Source organism: Balaenoptera borealis (assembly GCF_965194805.1).
Source record: "Balaenoptera borealis genome assembly, chromosome: 9".
In the NCBI taxonomy this organism is placed as follows: Eukaryota; Metazoa; Chordata; class Mammalia; order Artiodactyla; family Balaenopteridae; genus Balaenoptera; species Balaenoptera borealis.
In genome coordinates this window covers 9,680,627-9,695,957 of record NC_138873.1, presented here as the reverse complement: position 1 = coordinate 9,695,957, position 15,331 = coordinate 9,680,627, and the positions used below count along the sequence as shown (strand labels likewise).

At 46.1% G+C, this 15,331-nt stretch overlaps 1 protein-coding gene across 4 annotated transcripts in view; it reads left to right on the top strand.

Moving 5' to 3' along the window:
* ZDHHC14 (zDHHC palmitoyltransferase 14) overlaps positions 1–5,534 on the top strand; it is a gene marked incomplete at its 5' end in the record, with an annotated part of 272,487 nt that extends 266,953 nt beyond the window's left edge. For 2 of the 4 annotated variants that reach the window (XM_082404609.1, XM_082404608.1), the window contains one exon: positions 4,302–5,534. In XM_082404609.1, coding sequence (XP_082260735.1) covers positions 4,302–4,655 — 354 coding nt within the window. In that variant the 3' untranslated portion in view covers positions 4,656–5,534. Of the gene's footprint in view, positions 1–4,256 lie in introns of all 4 variants that reach the window. The other 2 variants (XM_082404607.1, XM_082404606.1) reach the window with 1 other exon arrangement.
* Positions 5,535–15,331: the final 9,797 nt, after the last annotated feature.

The window sequence follows — 15,331 nt, the reverse complement described above, 5'->3', positions numbered from 1 at the left end:
AGGGGCCTGAGTCATGCAATTTGGAGCCCTTTTTAAGAAAAAGAGGGACTTCCCTGGTGGCGCAGTGGTTAAGAATCCGCCTGCCAATGCAGGGGACATGGGTTTGAGCCCTGGTCCAGGAAGATCCCACATGCCGTGGAACAGCTAAGCCCGTGTGCCACAACTACTGAGCCTGCACTCTAGAGCCCGCAAGCCACAACTCCTGAGCCCGTGTGCCACAACTACTGAAGCCCACGCGCCTAGAGCCCGTGCTCCACAACAAGAGAAGCCACCACAACGAGAAGCCCGTGCACCGCAATGAAGAGTAGCCACCGCTCACTGCAACTAGAGAAAGCCTGCGCGCAGCAATGAAGACCCAAGTCAGCCAAAAATAAATAAATAAATGTATATAAAAAAGAAAAGAAAAAGAAAATAATATGCAAGACAGAACAACAAGCAAGGCCTTAGAAAGCAAGCAAACAAAAGGCCCTGAACTTAAGCTCATAGCTTCAGAGTAAACCCACCTCCAGGTGCTACGTAGCAAGGGCTCACTGCCCAACGTGCATAGAAGCCAAGACTATGGCCCCGGCTTTTGAAGAAAGAAAGAGCTTTATTGCAAGGTTGACTCTCAAGGAGACAGGAGGCAGGACTCAAATCTGTCTCCTCCACCCAGGTTTCAGGCGAACTTTAAGGGGTTAGGGGAATTTCACACTTGGAAGCTGATTGGCTAGTCTTGAGTCAGTCCATACAAGCTACTCGTGCTGCTGGAAGCCAGGTTTTCCTTACTGAAGGACTTCTCACTTCCAAAAGGGCTCCAGTGGCAATACTTTGAGTTCCATAAACTTCTTTGAGTTCCATAAAGCGAAAAATTCCTGGTTCCGGGTTCATCCTGAAGACATGGGGTCCCATCTTGCACGTGTGCAGTGCTGTCTCCGTAAATAACTTGTTTGATTAATCAACAACCTATTTAAGGAGGCAAAACCAGTTTATGCTGTGCTGTTTCACAGGTGTCTCGTTTAAGTCAGCACAGGGAAGCTTTAGTGCAGAATCTCAGAGGGCCCCTCAAACTCCACGTCAGCCTCCCGGTGAACGTGAGCTCTAAGGAACTTAGCAGAGGACTGTTGGCAGCCCTTTTGTCCCAGGGTTTTCTGCTGGGTGCCCGTGAGCTCTGCTGCAGAGCACGGCTGGAGAGGCGTGACCAGGGCAGGGGAAAGGACACTTGACCAGAGAGACAGAGGGAGAAAGAGATAAAGAGAGTGGGGAGCCCGCCTCTCCCCCGTATGCTTGTGCCACCTGACCTTGGGAATCTCCTCCAGCTCTGACCTCTAATATACTGAGTTGACCAAAAAGTTCATTCGAGGTTTTCCGTAAGATGTTACAGGAAAACCCGAATGAACTTTTTGGCCGGCCCCAATATTTTCCTGTGAGTCTGGAAGAGCCAGCCGGTCAGAATTACTTGGGCTGATCCCTAAAACAGAATTTGCCAATCAGTTTTCAATTTAAGAAAAAAAAAGGCTTTCTTCTGGTCAACAGAGACCAGCAAATCTAGTTTGCAATTTCATCTTTCCCCAGAGCTGGGCGTGTTGTGTGGACCGAGGTATTAGGATGAGTGAGGGCTCCAGAAGGAAAAGTTGAGAACAAGATTCCATCATCCAGGAAGGGGCCTGGCTTGAGAGCAGGAGCTCTCTGGCTGGGGCAGCATCTCAGCCCTGGGGTCAGGGGCAGGGGGCGGCGGCTCAGAGGCTGCACTGAGCTACAGAAAATGGAGGCAACGCCAGGGCAGTAAATGGTGATTTTCATAAAATGTTCTTTGCAAAGCACAGTATATCCAAAGCCCTGGGAGACCTTCCAGAAGATGAATGTTTAATCAGGAAGGTTGCTCTTCTCCGCCTCTGCTCTGTCAAGACTGAGCCAATGTGCTGAACGGAACTGACAGCATTGGAGAGCGTGAGCCGGCCCCGAGGTGTCTGCAGCTCCGACAGCTGTGCTGCTCAGCGGCCCCCAGCAGCAAGGGTCCCTGCCCCGAGCCGAAATTCCCCGCAAGAGCAGAGAAGGCTACGCAGTTGCCCACTGGATAAGTACTGGTGTGGCAAAAGATTCGGGTGACGATTGGGAACATGCAGACACTAAATGACTGTCAATGCCTAACAATCAGCCCCTTTCAAGCACTTTTTAATGGCATTTTTGTCTCATCCGAGTAGCCCTCCACCCACTCCCCAGCCCTTTCCCACCCTTCTCCTAGCTTCTCCGCGTCTTGAAGTTCCCTTGGCTGGAATGAAGCCATGATAGAAAAGGCAGGATTTGCTTTCCCTTTTTAAAGCTCCATCATGAGCTTTACTCTTGTCTGAAACCAAGGTCTTTGAACTTCTAAAACCCGCAAATTCCTTAGAGACGGTGTCTCTTCTACCTCCTCATGGAGGATTGGGGGCGGGCTGGGGATGGCCCACCACTCATGATTTTAGAAAGAAACCCATGCGGCTAGGAAGGACACACACACTGAAGCAAAAGAAGTAAAAGAAGTGTGACTTCGGGAAAACTCTCTTTTCCCCTGAAGGCTGCGTTGCATGGTTTGGTTTGCTTCTGTGCCTGGAGGTGGGTGAGTGATGGAAGTTCTAGGTGTGCGTCTGGGCAGGAAGATGGCAAAGTCCCTCCATCACAAAGCTATGAGTATGTGGTTCAATGGTACTCTAGAGTTCGGAAAAAAGAGAGTGGGTATAATAGACAAGTCACATTTATTAAGCACCTACTAGCTGTCAAATGTGCGGTGGTGAAAAGGGGTTTGTAGTCAGGCAATCCCAGTCCCAAATCCCAGATCCATCCCCTACTTTTATCTGTAAGGTCTTGAGCAAGGCACCCACCCATACGAGATGCATCTGTAAAGAGGGGAAACGTGTTTGTTCTAAGAACTTCTTCAGAAACAGTGGAGCGCCTTGCTTATTGCTCAGACATAGTCAGGATAATCTCCCCTAATAGCCACACCTGCTCCTGAAACCCGCTAACAAGTCACCACACAGACTCAAGTTCAAGATCTCTGAGTCACAAGAAGTCTCTTCTAGCTATTCTGAAACTTGCCCGCAGCTCAAGGGAAGGGTTTCAAAGGTATCAGAGAAGGGTTTCAAAGGTATCAGAGCTGGGGTATCAAATTCCCCCAGCTAGAAATGTGTTTCCACTATTTCCTTTGCCCAGCGGGTAAAGTGAAACAAAGGACACGAGATTAAGATTTAAGAACACTTCGAAGAAAAGGAAATATTTTGTAAAATGTTGGCATTCTCTTTCACAGATTAAAAAACCACAGCTCAATTAATGGTTCTTGAAGCTGCTGAAAACTTAGCAGCGAGGAATCCTAAGGCTTTTACGAATAGTCTGATCAGGCCCTCAGGGTCTTCCGTTGACCGTGTGTTTTTCTTCTAGTGTGTGTGTGGCACAATGTGCCATGTTAACCAGTTTTAACTGTACAGTTCAATGGCGTTAAGCACATTCACAGTGTCATCCAACCCTCACTACTATCCACCTCCAGAACTCTTTTCTTCTTGCAAAGTGAAACTCCAGACATTAAAGGGTAACTCCCCAACCCCTCCCCCTAGACCCTGGCAGCCACCGTTCTACTTTCTGTCTTTGAGTTTGACTCCCCTAGGTAACGCATATAAGTGGAATCATATAGTATTTTTCCTTTGTATCTGGCGTATTTCACTGAGCATGACGTCTTCGAGGTTCCTCCATGCCACAGCAAGGGTCAGAATATCCTTCCTTTTTACAGCTGAATACTACTCCATGCCTGTGCAGACCACATCTTGTTTATCCGTTCATCTGTCGATGGACGCTTGCTTCCACCTTTTGGCTGTTGCGAATAACGCTGCTGGGAAATGGGTGGACAGGCCCCTGTATTTTTAAAACAATGTGGTGAGAGTGGTTTTCAGCATAGAAGTAGCACTGGCCGCAGGCCACTGCAGGTGGCAAGGCCCGTGCCTCTGTCCAGGGGATTGTTTTTAAATTAGGTCCTGTCTGCGAACAGGGGCCGGAGCATCAAGCCTGCGGCTGCGTGGTACTCCCAGGGCACCTGTGGGTGACTGTTAGTTTGAGCAGCTATTCAGGAGCCAGGTGTCTCCAAACGGAACTGGGCTACTGTGCACACTCTCTGCCCTCCCTGACCCAGGTGTCACTAACGGGTTTCTCTCTCTCTTGTATCCCGCCCCTCCCTGCCCCCTGTGCCCCCTTCCCTCCCCACCCCTTGCCAACTCCTCTCGCCTCCTCTTTGCTGGCTCCCTCCCGCTCTCCAGTGCGACCAAGACCAGTGCATTCAGAGCACCAAATTCGTTTTGCAGGCCGCGGCCACGCCCCTGCTGCAGAGCGAGCCCAGCCTCGCCAGCGACGAGCTGCACCTGCCCGGGAAGCCGGGCCTGGGCACGCCCTGCGCCAGCCTGACGCTGGGGCAGCCCACGCCGCCCTCCTCCATGCCCAACCTCGCCGCCGAGGCCGCGCTCACAGACATACTGCCCCTGAAAGAGGAGCACGTGGGCCACCAGTTCCTGACCCCGGAGGAAGCGCCCTCGCCGCCCGGGATACTGGCGGGCAGCCCGCTGGCGCACAGCCGCACCATGCACGTCCTGGGCCTCGCCAGCCAGGACTCCCTGCACGAGGATTCGGTGCGCGGCCTGGTGAAGCTCAGCTCCGTGTGACCGCGGGGCCCCGGCCCGGGGGCTGCGGACAGCAGGAGCGACGGACGGGCGGCCCCACCGCGACTTCCCGCGACCCAGTGCCGGGGTGGCCACGACGACTCCAGGTCCTGAGGCAGGAAGAGCCCTGGGAGAGAAATCGCATCCCCCTCTGATGGCAGAGGCGGGCAGGACCCAAAGGCTGGCAGCTTGGTTCCATTTGAATTTTCTGCCCCACCCTGACCATTTTGATAACGGTGAAAACAGAGACGTAGCTGTTTTCAGGTGTTTGGAATATGGAGGGTGGGCGTGGGGAGGGAGGAGCCTCCGGGGGCCCCCCCGTCGGAGTCTGGGCGGAGAGGAGCTGCCTGGGGGTGCCTCTTGCTGTTCTGGGACAGGTGCACGGAAGGTTTATGACGCTTGTGGCCGGACTGAAATTGCACTTAAGTGTTATGCTACTAATATTTGAAACAGACATGCCATTCCATTTGTTAATTTAAAAAAAACCTAAAGGGAAACAATGACCAGATGTGGACTTGCATGGCACCCTGCAGTCTGTTCACGGTGGTGATGGTATTGAAAGGGAACTGCTGCTTTCTTCTTCTTCTTCTTCTTCTTTTTTTTTTAATTTTGTGAATTCTCAAGTGCTGTTTTATGGGAAGACAGTGCAACAAACCAAGACTAACGGACCATGCCATCCCTCGCCAGCTTCTTCAGCTTAATTCTACATGGGTAGGTGGCGCCTGGGCTGCGGAGGGCTGCCGGGGTTTTATCCCATCAAGCATCAGTTAACCTTCTGTTTAGTAGTTAGCCGAGGTGTTGTGTTGTACCACACCTGCCAGTCTTCACCTCCTTGTGTGACCAAACTCCTGTGGACAGCCAATAAAAGGACGTCCTCTGTTATTTTGGATCTGTGTACAGTTATCCTTAACAGCTGAAATGACAACACCATCACCCAGATGGCCCGAGGAGAGGTCAGTTTTATTGAAGTATCCCTAGGGAGGAATGGTCCCAAAACAGTCAAAACATCAAATCTTTGAATTGTGGGGGAACGATGGGATGATTTCTTAGGTAAAAGAGCAGCTTTCCATCAGTTTTTTTTTTTCTTTAGTTATCTCTTTTCGACACGGTCTTAGCGGAATTTGCTCCCCCTTTACAGATTGGCCCATGGCAGCGAATCTACGGCGGGTTGTAGGGAGAGGGCTCAGGGAGAAGCTGGGCTCTGGAGCGTCTGCTCTGCTCTGCGTTGTGTTTGAGTGTTGCCAAAGCTCAAGGGTAACTTGAGATCCCGGTAAAGGTATCAGAAAAGAGGAGGAGAAACCAGCTTATTTTAGGCAGAGATCCCGTAGATTGTCATTCTTACCTAGACAGTAATCAGAATGGAATTAAGAAAATTACCGCTTCATGCATGTTCATGTATCATCTAGAAGGGAACTCACTGGCTCTTACTTAGGGAGTAAGTCACTTTGGAGGCAACTGCTGGAACTCAGCCGGCTTCTGTCCTTCTTTCCAGATGATAAACCCAACAGCGAAACTGACTCATGTTTAAAATCATGCTCTGTTCCTCACAGCCATATGAAAGGCAGAATACACTGATCGGTGATACCAGAAGCCCTGGATGATTTGCATTTAAGGAAAAAGGCTGTTTCTCGTGGGAAAGAGTTGCCATTTTATATAAAAGAAATAGAAAAGCACAATTTCAAGTCTTATTTGGAATAAGGCCAATTCTTCATAGGTAAAAAAAATAATTTGTGCTGGAAATAACTGCAGAAGTCTTGCATCATGGTATCTTTGAATCATCCTTATGTTTCATTCTGTATATGTGAATAGAAAATGGGAAACATAAATTATGTGCAGCCATTTTTGATTTTCTGGACCTCCTAAGTACTTGTACCCACTTGGAACTTATACTAAAGGGGACAGAGCTCCTTACACGACCACACACATGCAGGCTCACGGTCATCAACTAGTAGGGATTCTCCTTGCAGGCAGTGCCTGTGAGCAAAAAGTGACAGCCCCACAATGTGCCTTCCCCAACTTCCCAAATTGCCTCTGTTCTTTGCCTCCTTCCATCTGCTCCAGGGACCCAAGGAGAGAAATGGGCCTGGTGAGAAGAGAAAGGTGGCTCAGGTCTCACTGCTACCTATGTGGCCACATCCATTCCCGGCTTCTTCACCTGGAGGACAAAGACAGTGGCCTTTCCATCTCTAACACTCTCTAATTCAATGACTGCAATTTCCCATGACCAGCCCTTTTCCCACCTCATTGTGAAAAAAATCCAAGAAGCAAGGCTCCTCACTCATTTGTCTTTACATAATGAATATTTTCTTAATATTTATTGTCAATCCTCCATCCCATCTTCAACTCCATCCCCTGTACACACTTGATGTCATTTATCAAAGAGGGGATTAGGGATATTGGTGACACCAATCAAACCTATTCAGGGTCCAAGAGGAAGATTAATTTGAATGGGCCAGTTTGCTAAGACAATTAACCTCTTAAAACCCCAAACCAGAGAGATACCCATAGCCCTTTCCTCTGTGGCTTGAAAAAGAACGGAGAGTCTACAGGTTGAACAATCGTGCTCCCAGGAGCTTCCTTCTTCCCAATGGATGTGTTGATCTTAGGAGGCTGACTTGCCCAGCGGTGGGTCTGCATTTCCCATTAACTGCTTATATATAAATATATTTAATATTGAGTGGTTCCATCTAGTTGTGGCTGAATAACCTTGATCTTTCTAAATCCTGTCAGTGTGTTACGGATTGATTGCATGCTAGCTATAAAAAAAAAATAGGGTATTTTATCATGCTATTAAAGCTTGGACCATTATCAAACACACTCACATACACACTCATTTTGTTGTTTAAAAATTCATCTGCTTCCAACCTCCTGGGAGTGCTCGGGCACTTCAGGCTTCCCAGGCACTTGAAGGCTGAATTTAGCCTGAACGCCCTGGTCCCTAGGAAGGCTGCGGGATGGAGGATCAGGGCAGCCGAGAGCCTGCATCTGAAAGGGCGTGATGACATGTCACTCTGTGCTTCGGGAGACTCGGCCCAGCGTTTGTGCTGTGCCCACTTGAAAAATGCTCATTCCAGCGTTCAGATTTAATTATTGCAGCCCGTGAGAATGATGGGACATTTTCACCCTGTGCCAGCAAAATGCCCAATACCTGTTCTGGTCCAGAATAGCACAAAGGAAGGATCTTTTCGGAGCACTGCCCGACCCCTCTAAGTGCGCTGTGATCTTCCCCTGTTGTGTTTAGGATGTCAACCAGGGTTCAAAACGAGAAGCAAACCCCATATTATGAGCCGTGTTCCTACTGAGAACTGAAAGGGTCAGGCCCTTTCTGTGGCTTTGAAAGCACTTAGCGCTTCATGCCCTGGGCCTGGTCTTCTGATTCAACAGCAAGAGAAATGGGTTTGCCAAAATTGGCAGTGGTGTCCTTGGCGCTGGGGCTTGTGATGGTATCTGCAGGGAAATACTGGAACCCGAGCTGTTTGGGGTCCCTGGCGCAGCCCTTTGGTGGGTGCAGAGGTGGTGACAGGCTCTCTGTGGGTCTCAGAGCCTCCCAGATCCCCACCCGACAAACACTTCTCTGTAACTTAACTGCTCCCTTCCAGAGCTCAGCCCATAAACCATACTCTTCACCAGCAACCCCGTGCTTCTCTGCCTTGCCGTATGGTTTTTGAGTTAGCTGAAAGGCATCAGGGGTTTGAGCTAATAGTATAAGGAATATACTAAAGTTAGTTGCCTTTTATTTATCTACACTGGTTAGCCCATTTAGTTCTTGATCAGGTAAGAGAAGAGAGTAAAGGGAATAAATGTTAAATATAGTTTTCTAATTAATGCCTTACAAGTGTTTTGAAGCTGAGCCTAAATCAAATCGATGTTTACATTTTTTATTAAGTTCCTGTGAGTCTTGCATGTTCGTGTCCGAATGAGAGAGCCTTTCAAACGAATTCTTAATCTTCCTGGTCCCCCTACACCTGCCCCGGAGGCATGTGTATGGCATTGTGTGTTGTTTTCCATGTTACCTCGTTAAAAAAAAAAACTGCCTCTCATTTGTTCTCTTGAAATGTGTGTCTCTCTCAGTCTTATAAGAATAAGTTATCATTGGAATATTAAATAAGCTGAAGCATTGTTTTCTTGCAAAAAAATGTCAAAGATACTAACACTTTCGTAAATCGGTAAATCCTGTCTACTTGCCCATTGTACATGGTCCTGATAATACAGCCAAGATGGATTTTCACATACAAGTGGTTAGTACATTAATCCAGCGATTAAAAATAATTGGGAGGTTGGAGACTGGATTGTTTCCGGAGCAACCGAATTTGCAGCTGCTGCAAAACTAGATAAATGGCCTCAACTGGAATTATTTTATTTTTTCAATCTCGTAAACCCCAGGAGTTACATACAGAATGGATTGGAAAGTGAGCATCTTGTGCTAATGCAAAGACTTTTCTTCCATCAATTGTTGACTTTTTAAAAGGTACTTGGTATTGCTTATGAAGATATGAATGAAAAACTCTAATTGCCCTTGATATTTTAAGATGGATTGTTAAATCAAGAGGCTGTATGGCATATCTAAAGAGACATGTTTTCTGGGTTCTATATAAATGGAGATGGTTTTAGCCTGCAGTTTAAAAAAAAGTTGAAGCCTTGCTAATCATTTGCCCAGGGCATTCTGGGTTAGTATTTCACAGTAGTCAAACATTTTGGCATGGAAGAAAAAAAAAAAAAGCATTTTAAACTCCAGTGGATTCAAAGCCCTAAATCTGAACAATGTTGAATACAACATAACACATAACACTGCATGTTTTCAGAGATAATTATGCCTATTTAAATGCCTTTCATGTTTTAATCAATGTTTGCAGAATTGATCTTAAACCTGAAATGAATTAAGAAAGTATTTCCTCCTTCAATAAAAACTGCTAATGGCATCAAATGTAAACCTCAGTCTTCATAGGATAAACACTGGGTAATTCAACAAGGTGTATGGGAGAGGAGGATTGACTTGCACTAATGAATTTGCACTGTGTAGGCACCCATCTGGATAATACATGTAATGGGGTTTTCTGATCATGGATATCCAGATTGGTTTCCTACTGCTGTGATTCTCAACTTTTTATATTTACTAATGACTTTAGAATGATGCAGACTTCAAACCCCCTAATCCACTTGTTCTATGTTCCACCTTCTAACACACACACATACACCAACCTCCGAACTCACCGTATAGGAATTGTGTTTGGCTCTTAGGAACAAAACCCCCCAAAATAACAGTGGCTTAGACAAAAAGATGTCTCTCCTGTCATGCAAAATACGTCCAGAGGTAGGCAATGCAGGGTCAGAGTAATGGCTCCACGAGATCATCAGTGTGCTGACTTATTTCTCTTTCTGTCTTGCCATTCTTAGCACTGGCTTTCAGCCTGAAGGTCACTTCATGGTCACAGAATTTCTGCTGCAGCTCCAGCCATCAAAGCCATATTCCAGGAAGGAAAGAAGAAGAGAGGGAGAGGAACAAAATGGGCACATGAGACCTTAGATGGCTCCCTTTAATGAACTTTACTAGAAAGCCACTCTGATTTCCCCGTGGCCAAAGGTGAGTCACATGACCACCCCCGGCTGCAAAAGAGGCTGGGAAACGTGGTTTTTCAGCTGGGCACATTGCTGCCCCAAATAATATTGGGATTCTGTTAGTAAGGAAGAAGAGGAAATGAGTATTTGCTACATAATCACAATAGATAACCTTGCTTCCCCCTCCAGCTTGAGCTCTCTCAACCCTTCTCTTCTCCACCAAAAAAAGCTCTGTCTTCATCCACTTTGCTCTCCCTTTAGAGAGAGTTCCTACTTGCTGAAGCAGGCTTGACCCCTCTCTTCCATGACCTCTAGGATCCAGCCCCTTCTCTCTTGCATCTTCAATTTCTTTCTATTAGTTGCTTTTTCTATGCCACCAAATCATCTCTTATTTAAAAACAAACAAACAAAACCCAAACAACACCCAAGAACCTCTTCCTTGACCCTCACCCGCAGCTTCCCTGCATGGCACACTTCTGAGATGTGCTCTCCAGGGTCTCCAGTGGACAAATCCAGTGGCCTCGGTCTGCGTCCTCTAACATCTCCGAGGCCCCTGAACCTCGGCGCGGCATCAGTGGGGTGAACCGCGTGGGGAAGGCAAGCACACGGTGGGAGGATCTCAAGGCTGCTTCTCACGCAAGCCCTCTGTGCTTCTCCACGGGGCTCCCGCCCTTTGGCTCGGTGACAGGACTGTCTTTATTCCAGTTGGCATCTCCTTGCTCTCTGCTTTCTTCTCATGCCCCCTAAACGAGGACACGTGGCAGGCTTGGTCCTCGCCCTCTGCCCTTTGCTCTTCTGCCGTCGTTCCCCTGCAGGGACTTCCCCGCCGCCACGCCTTCTTCTCTCGCCTCTGCTGTGGATTCCAAACTCGCCATCTCCATCTCGCCTCCCCTGGAGCACTAGCCCCACATCCGAACCAGCTGCCTGGTAGGAGAGAGAGTTTCAGACGTGATTCTGGCTCCAGCTTGCCTACAACTAGCTCTGTAACCTTGGGCAAGGGGTAGAGCCTCTGAGCCTAGTTTTCAGATCTGTAAATGAGCTGCTTCTGGGGTCGCCGTGCTATTGTTGGCTCAGGGTCCACTTAATGTCTCATCATCACCCCCAACCCAGAATGCCTAAAATCGAATTCAACGTCTTTGCCCCAAACCAGTCCTTATTTTAGCTGTTGCTTTCCTAGTAGGGTCCAAGGCTGAAAACGCTGGAGTGGTCTTTGACTCTTCCTTACTCTCCATATCCAATCAGGTATCAAGTCCTGTTAGCTCTTCCTTTACAATATCCATCAATTCTATTTTCTTTCCCACTTCATTGCTACCCTCGCTGACTACCCCCAGAATGTTATGATGGCTGCCAAGAGGTCTCCTACTCTTAAATCTTTTCCTTTGCTTGTCCATCCCATAAGAGCCAGGCAAATTAATCTTCCCAAGCCATTGCTAGGCACGTGTCAGTTCTCAGTGTTTTATAGAAAAGCCATTGAGTATACAGATAATCCACAAGAAGACTTCAGAAACTATTTGACAATAGACTCCATTCTGAGATGATTTGCAGTGGTGAGAAAGGAAGAAAATGCATTTGAGGGGACTAGGTTACCCACAAATCAAGAATGAGGCCCTCAAGTCATCCCAAGTGGAAAACACCTTTCTTAGTAAGTCTCAGGTGCACACTTGGAGAGAATCAAGTGTTGATAATTTTTCTCAATTCACAGACCTAGGACGTCACTGACACACACACAATGGTGATGAGCAGTGAAGATCTCACATGAATATCTTGGGTTTTTATTTTTTTTTCATCTTTATTGGAGTATAATTGCTTTATAATGTTGTGTCAGTTTCTGCTGCACAACAAAGTGAATCAGCTATATGTATACATATATCCCCATATCCCCTCCCTCTTGCGTCTCCCTCCCACCCTCCCTGTCCCACCCCTCTAGGTGGTCACAAAGCACCGAGCTGATCTCCCTGTGCTATGCGGCTGCTTCCCACTAGCTATCTATTTTACATTTGGTAGTGTATATGTGTCAATGCTACTCTCACTTCATCCAAGCTTCCCCTTCCCCTCCTGTGTCCTCAAGTCCATTCTCTACATCTGTGTCTTTATTTCTGCCCTGCCACTAGGTTCATCAGAACCATGTTTTTAGATTCCATGTATATGCGTTAGCATACAGTGTTTGTTTTTCTCTTTCTGACTTACTTCACTCTGTGTAACAGACTCTAGGTCCATCCACCTCATTACAAATAACTCAGTTTTGTTCCTTTCTATGGCTGAGTAGTATTCCACTGTATATATGTGCCACATCTTCTTTATCCATTCATCTGTCGATGGATATTAGGTTGCTTCCATGTCCTGGCTATTGTAAATAGTGCTGCAACGAACATTGTGGTACATGACTCTTTTTTTTTTAATTTTTATTTATTTATTTATTTTTGGCTGTGTTGGGTCTTCGTTTCTGTGCGAGGGCTTTCTCTAGTTGCAGCAAGCGGGGGCCACTCTTCATCACAGTGCACGGGCCTCTCACTATCGTGGCCTCTTTTGTTGTGGAGCACAGGCTCCAGACGCGCAGGCTTAGTAGTTGTGGCTCATGGGCCTAGTTGCTCCACGGCATGTGGGATCTTCCCAGACCAGGGCTCGAACCCGTGTCCCCTGCATTAGCAGGCAGATTCTCAACCACTGTGCCACCAGGGAAGCCCCATGACTCTTTTTGAATTATGGTTTTCTCAGGGTATATGCCCAGTAGTGGGATTGCTGGGTCATATGGTAGTTCTATTTTTAGTTTCTTCTTTTTTTTTTTTTTGAATTTTTGAATTTTATTTTACTTATTTTTTTATACAGCAGGTTCTCATTAGTCATCCATTTTACACACATCAGTGTATACATGTCAATACCAATCTCCCAATTCATCACACCACCACCATGACCCCACCACTTTCCCCCCTTGGTGTCCATACGTTTGTTCTCTACATCTGTGTCTCTATTTCTGCCCTGCAAACCGGATCATCTGTACCATTTTTCTAGGTTCCACATATATGTGTTAACATACGATATTTGTTTTTCTCTTTCTGACTTACTTCACTCTGTATGACAGTCTCTAGATCCATCCATGTCTCTACAAATGACCCAATTTCGTTCCTTTTTATGGCTGAGTACTATTGCATTATATATATGTACCACATCTTCTTTATCCATTCATCTGTCGATGGGCATTTAGGTTGCTTCCATGACCTGGCTATTGTAAATAGTGCTGCAATGAACATTGGGGTGCATGATTCTTTTTGAATTATGGTTTTCTCTGGGTATATGCCCAGTAGTGGGACTGCTGGATCATATGGTAGTTCTATTTTTAGTTTTTTAAGGAACCTCCATACTGTTCTCCATAGTGGCTGTATCAATTTACATTCCCACCAACAGTGCAAGAGGGTCCCCTTTTCTCCACACCCTCTCCAGCATTTATTGTTTCTAGATTTTTTTGATGATGGCCATTCTGACCGGGTGAGGTGATACCTCACTGTAGTTTTGATTTGCATTTGTCTAATGATTCGTGATGCTGAGTGTCTTTTCATGTGTTTGTTGGCAATCTGTATGTCTTCTTTGGAGAAATGTCTATTTAGGTCTTCTGCCCATTTTTGGATTGGGTTGTTTGTTTTTTTGATATTGAGCTGCAGGAGCTGCTTGTATATTTTGGAGATTAATCCTTTGTCAGTTGCTTCATTTGCAAATATTTTCTCCCATTCTGAGGGTTGTCTTTTCGTCTTGTTTATGGTTTCCTTTGCTGTGCAAAAGCTTTTAAGTTTCATTAGGTCCCATTTATTTATTTTTGTTTTTATTTCCATTACTCTAGGAGGTGGGTCAAAAAGGATCTTGCTGTGATTTATGTCATAGAGTGTTCTGCCTATGTTTTCCTCTAAGAGTTTTATAGTATCTGGCCTTACATTTAGGTCTTTAATCCATTTTGAGTTTATTTTTGTGTATGGTGTTGGGAAGTGTTCTAATTTCATTCTTTTACATGTAGCTATCCAGTTTTCCCAGCACCACTTATTGAAGAGGCTGTCTTATCTCCATTGTATATTCTTGCCTCCTTTGTCAAAGATAAGGTGACCATATGTGCATCGGTTTATCTCTGAGCTTTCTATCCTGTTCCATTGATCTATGTTTCTGTAGATCATACTCTGTAGATCTGTACCATACTCCTTTTTTTATTTTTTTAAAGATTTTTCTGCATCTATTGAGATGATCATGTTTTTTTAAATTTATTTATTTATTTTTGGCTGCATTGGGTCTTCGTTACTGCATGCAGCCTTTCTCTAGTTGCAGAGAGCAGGGACTACTCTTTGTTGCGGTGCACGGGCTTCTCTTGTTGCAGAGCACGGGCTCTAGGCATGCGGGCTTCAGTAGTTGTGGCACACAGGCTCAGTAGTTGTGGTTTGCAGGCTCTAGAGCACAGGCTCAATAGTTGTGGCGCACGGGCTTAGTTGCTCCACAGCATGTGGGATCTTCCCAGACCAGGGATCAAACCTGTGTCCCCTGCATTGGCAGGTAGATTCTTAACCATTGTGCCACCAGGGAAGTCCCTACCATACTGTCTTGATTATTGTAGCTTTGTAGTATAGTCTGAAGTCAGAGCGCCTGATTCCTCCAGCTCCATTCTTCTTTCTCAAGGTTGCTTTTGCTATTCGGGGTCTTTCGTGTTTCCATACAAATTGTAAAATTTTTTGTTCTAATTCTGTGAAAAATGCTATTGGTAATTTGAGAGAGATTGCACTGAATCTGTAGATTGCTTTGGGTAGTGTAGTCATTTCCACAATGTTGATTCTTCCAATCCAAGAACATGGTATGTCTCTCCATCTGTTTGTATCGTCTTTGATTTCTTTCATCAGTGTCTTACAGTTTTCTGCATACAGGTCTTTTGGCTCCTTAAGTAGGTTTATTCCTAGGTATTTATTCTTTTTGTTGCAGTGGTAAATGGGAGTGTTTCCTTAGTTTCTCTTTCTGATTTTTTGTTGTTAGTGTATAGGAATGCAAGAGATTTCTGTGCCTTAATTTTGTATCCTGCTACTTTACCAAATGCACTAATTAGCTCTAGTAGTTTTCTGGTAGCATCTTTAGGATTTTCTGTGTATAGTATCATGTCA